Source organism: Tasmannia lanceolata, unplaced genomic scaffold (assembly GCF_043159265.1).
Source record: "Tasmannia lanceolata isolate RefF3 unplaced genomic scaffold, GAP_Taslan_0.1 ptg000008l, whole genome shotgun sequence".
NCBI lineage: Eukaryota > Viridiplantae > Streptophyta > Magnoliopsida > Canellales > Winteraceae > Tasmannia > Tasmannia lanceolata.
The window spans coordinates 27,476,757-27,480,522 of record NW_027518685.1 but is presented as its reverse complement, the minus strand read 5'-3'; the positions used below and the strand labels follow the sequence as shown (position 1 = coordinate 27,480,522).

The 3,766-nt window shown below is 40.0% G+C and overlaps 1 protein-coding gene across 1 annotated transcript; it reads right to left on the bottom strand.

Moving 5' to 3' along the window:
• Window positions 1-291: 291 nt before the first annotated feature.
• LOC143885027 (glyoxylase I 4-like) lies at window positions 292-2,391 on the bottom strand. Its single transcript, XM_077388977.1, has 3 exons — window positions 2,109-2,391; window positions 1,871-1,976; window positions 292-847 (listed from the first exon to the last, which is right to left on the bottom strand). The coding sequence occupies exons 1-3, from the start codon at window positions 2,252-2,254 to the stop codon at window positions 581-583; spliced, it is 519 nt and encodes a 172-aa protein (XP_077245092.1). The 5' UTR covers window positions 2,255-2,391; the 3' UTR covers window positions 292-580.
• Between the last annotated feature and the right edge of the window lie 1,375 nt (window positions 2,392-3,766).

The following is a 3,766-nucleotide window of genomic DNA, read 5'->3' as shown; positions in this document are numbered from 1 at the left end:
GTCCCATTCTCGAGGGTGCCTCAATTAATTATGCATTTGGGGTGAGAGTTGGCTGACTAAATTAGAACTTAGTGGCATCACGGGTTACATTGTGTAGGAGTGATTTGACCCTGTGACACTAGCTCAAATAGCTTATCTGAAGTCTCCCTTAGATACATCGCCCCTAAAATATGTTTGGTTATTTTTATTTGATATTTATCTTTATCTCATATGCTTTTTATCTTATATAAGAACAAAACAACAAGACAGCGATTTATTCTCATCTTCACGTTATTCTTATCTTCTCTAATAGGAGAGAAATGTGAACCAAGTTTATAAAAGGAGTATCACATCTTGGCTTTGGCATTCAACAACACGTACATACATATTCGGCTCAAAAAGACCCTAACTAAATAACAACTAACAAGTATTGTTTCTTTTCTATTTTCATAGATGAATGCTCCATATTCCTAATTATAACTGAAAAAGAGTAACACCAATAGAACTACTTGTTCTATACATGCTGCAACAAAGTTCCTAGTAACAATGGCCGCCCAAGCAAATCTGGCATGGCTTAACAACATTTGAATTGAACCTTTTCTCAGTTAATGAAAGAAGGAAGATCGTTATTGACTTGGATGGTGGGGATGCAACGGCTCAGGATGCCTGCTCGGGCGCATGCAAAGACCGGTTCTCCAACTATAGGCACGACCGGAAGGTTGTCGCAGTTACAGATCTCAATCATAAACCCGTCAGGGTCATGAAAGAAAAGCTGCTCCACCTCAATTCCGCCCTCCTCCACCCTCCTCTTCACGTACTCTATCTTCATCTCCTTCAGCATCATCTCCACTGAGTCCATGCTCTCGCACTGTGTCACATCACAAATGTAGGGAGGGTCATATAATCAAGTATGAGAAATTATATGATGGGTGGCTGAACACATGGGTCCCACATTTTTTTTGTGGTGATCCAAACCATTCATTTGCATGGCACTATAATAGATAGTGAGTATAATAGATAGTGAGTGTACCAAAAATCAAGTCCATTGGATCATCCTAACGCCTCCAAAAGTGGAGGGTAAAAATGGGAAGATTTGTCGACAAACCGTCTCTCCATTTCCCCATCCAAAAGCATTTCCCCCTCCACTTTTGGATGGGTTAGGATGATCTTATGTACCTGATTTTTCGTACACACTATCTATAATGGGGCCATGCATATGAATGGTTTGGATCACCTCGAAAAAAATGTGGAACCCATGTTTTTATGGCACTCTAGCTCATATAAGCCGGCACTATAATAGGTAGTGTGTACCAAAAATCAAGTCCATTGGATCATCCTAACCCCTCCAAAAGTGGAGGACAAAAATGAGAAGATTTGTCGACAAACAATGTCTGTCCATTTCCCCTCCACTTCTGGATGGGTTAAGATGATCCTATGTACCTGATTTTTGGTACACACTATCTATGATGGGCCATGCAGATGAATGGTTTGGATCACCCCAAAAAAAAATGTGGAACTCATGTTTTTATGGCACTCTAGCTCATATCAAGCTCACAAACAGTTTTCCCTTAGTTGTGAATAGGTTGTCGTCCAAAAATATTTGTTGGGCCACAACGTAAATAGGTTGTGGACCAAAAATCATTTTCATAGGATGGTCCTAACCATTTGATCTATTGAGGATTCCATAATGTTGAGTCCCCAGTCGTATAGATGAGAGGCGATCCGAGAAATTGAATTATGGAAACTTCAACAGATCGGAGGCTTAGGATCAGCCTATTCATTTTGAAAACATACGGGTTTGTACGGCAAACCATAATATAATTAATTTCTGATTAAGAAAATCTTCAATAAAAAGCTAGAAATTGAATTTCTAAGATAAATAGATGGTTACCTGGAAGGAAATATGATTATCTTTAGGATTAATCTCATTTTTCTTCAGCATGCTTTCTGGGTTTTCTGATTGCAACAGATGTATGCCGATTCCGTAGTTGAATACCCTAAAACAACAAGCAAATCAACCGTAAAAAAGAAATACAAATCAGCCACATGAAAACTAAAATAAAATTGAAAAAATGAATTATTGTTTTATTAATCATGCATGATTTTGGAGTTGTATTGATTAGATTTACCATGCTCCATCAAAATCAAATGACCCAGGCCTCCGTATGGGGAAAAACCCAAGAATGTTATGATAAAATTCAAGAGATCTGTCCACAGATCTACATACAAGGGAAATGTGGTTCAAGGATGTAAGAGGGAGAGGATTGCTTGACATCTTCACAGAGATAAACAGAAACAAGAGAGAGGTGAAGAAAGCACAAAACCAAAACAGAATGGGATTCTCTTCTCTCTCTCTTCTCTTATTATATGGCGAAAAAAACAACACTCGAGGAAATATAAAAAGCAAGAGAGAGAGAGACAAAAATAAAGAGGCGGAGGTTCTCACGGCACTTTACTTGAAAATGCGTGGAGCTTTATAGATGTGACTTGTAAGTTGGCACCAACCGTATACCCCACGTGTCCTTAAATGGTAAGATTGACACGCTGATGCCACGTGGCCATAGATGTGACTTGTGAGTTGGCACCAGCCTATACCCCACGTGTCGTTAAATGGTAAGATCGCCACGCTGATACCACATGGCTTCCCTGAGGTCATCTGTGTCTCACTTACCTACCTCCGCGGCTAACACCTACTCTGTTTGGTTGGCTATTTTTAAGGAGATGGAGGAGAGAACATCTTCTTAAGAGAGATTGTTTGGTTGCCTTTTAAGGTCTTTGACCACTAGCACTATCGGGCGACGGTCGAGTGATGTGGCGCGCTCGAGATATTCTCTCCAAATTTCTTCAAATCAAAGAAATTTGTGGATAAGATCTTGGGGAGATCTTTTGCCCTTATCCCAACACAACCCCCCCCCCCCCCCCCCCCCAATATTTGCAAGACAAACCAAACAATGTTTCTTTCTTCCACCCTTAATCTCCCCGTTGACTAATCTGCTTTAGATCTCCCCTTTAATCTCCCCTTTGACTGCTGGGATATAGATCTCCCAACGAAATAATGGCATCCAAACAGAGGGCATGTGTTTGGGAATTTTGGGAGCTAATGTATATCCTCCTCTACGCAGTTTCACAACTGGCTTACTTGATCATTTTTTATATCCCAAAAATACCCTCCCACACATCTTCTCTTGTTTCTATATATCCGCTTGCATTGATGCTGAAGTCAGTAGGAGGAGTGTTTAAAAACACTAATGCGGCCAAGAAAAATTCTTGTCGACTCGGTGCGAATCCGGCCAAAAACACAGTTGACGCGGTCATAACTTGGGAGAGTCAGAGTAGATTATTGACTCTGTAAGGTAAAACGTAAAATGCGGATGTGGTGCAATGCGGAACGCGGCTAAGGTAAAAAAGATTCGACTCGGGCGAGTTCCTTGTCGAGTCAAGGAGTTTTTAAACACTGAGCAGGAGAATAGAGTCTCGGAAGGAAAAAAAATAGAATGAAGAAAATATCAACAGAAAAAGCGCAAACGGTGGGCCGAGAGATGCGACAAGAAGGTTCAAATAACAAAACTAATCTATTATTGTTTACAATGATTGTTATGGTTAATGTTGTTGTTTTCTTATTGTCTGAGAATCTTTAGGTATATGTTGGAGTGAGTGACCTACTCCATTAATTAATTTGAAATAATCAAAGGGAACATCTCTTTCCATGTATACTATGAGGCTCCACATTAAACGTATCCAGATCAAACCTCTGTACAAGTGACAATAATAGGACTGTCCAGTCCTA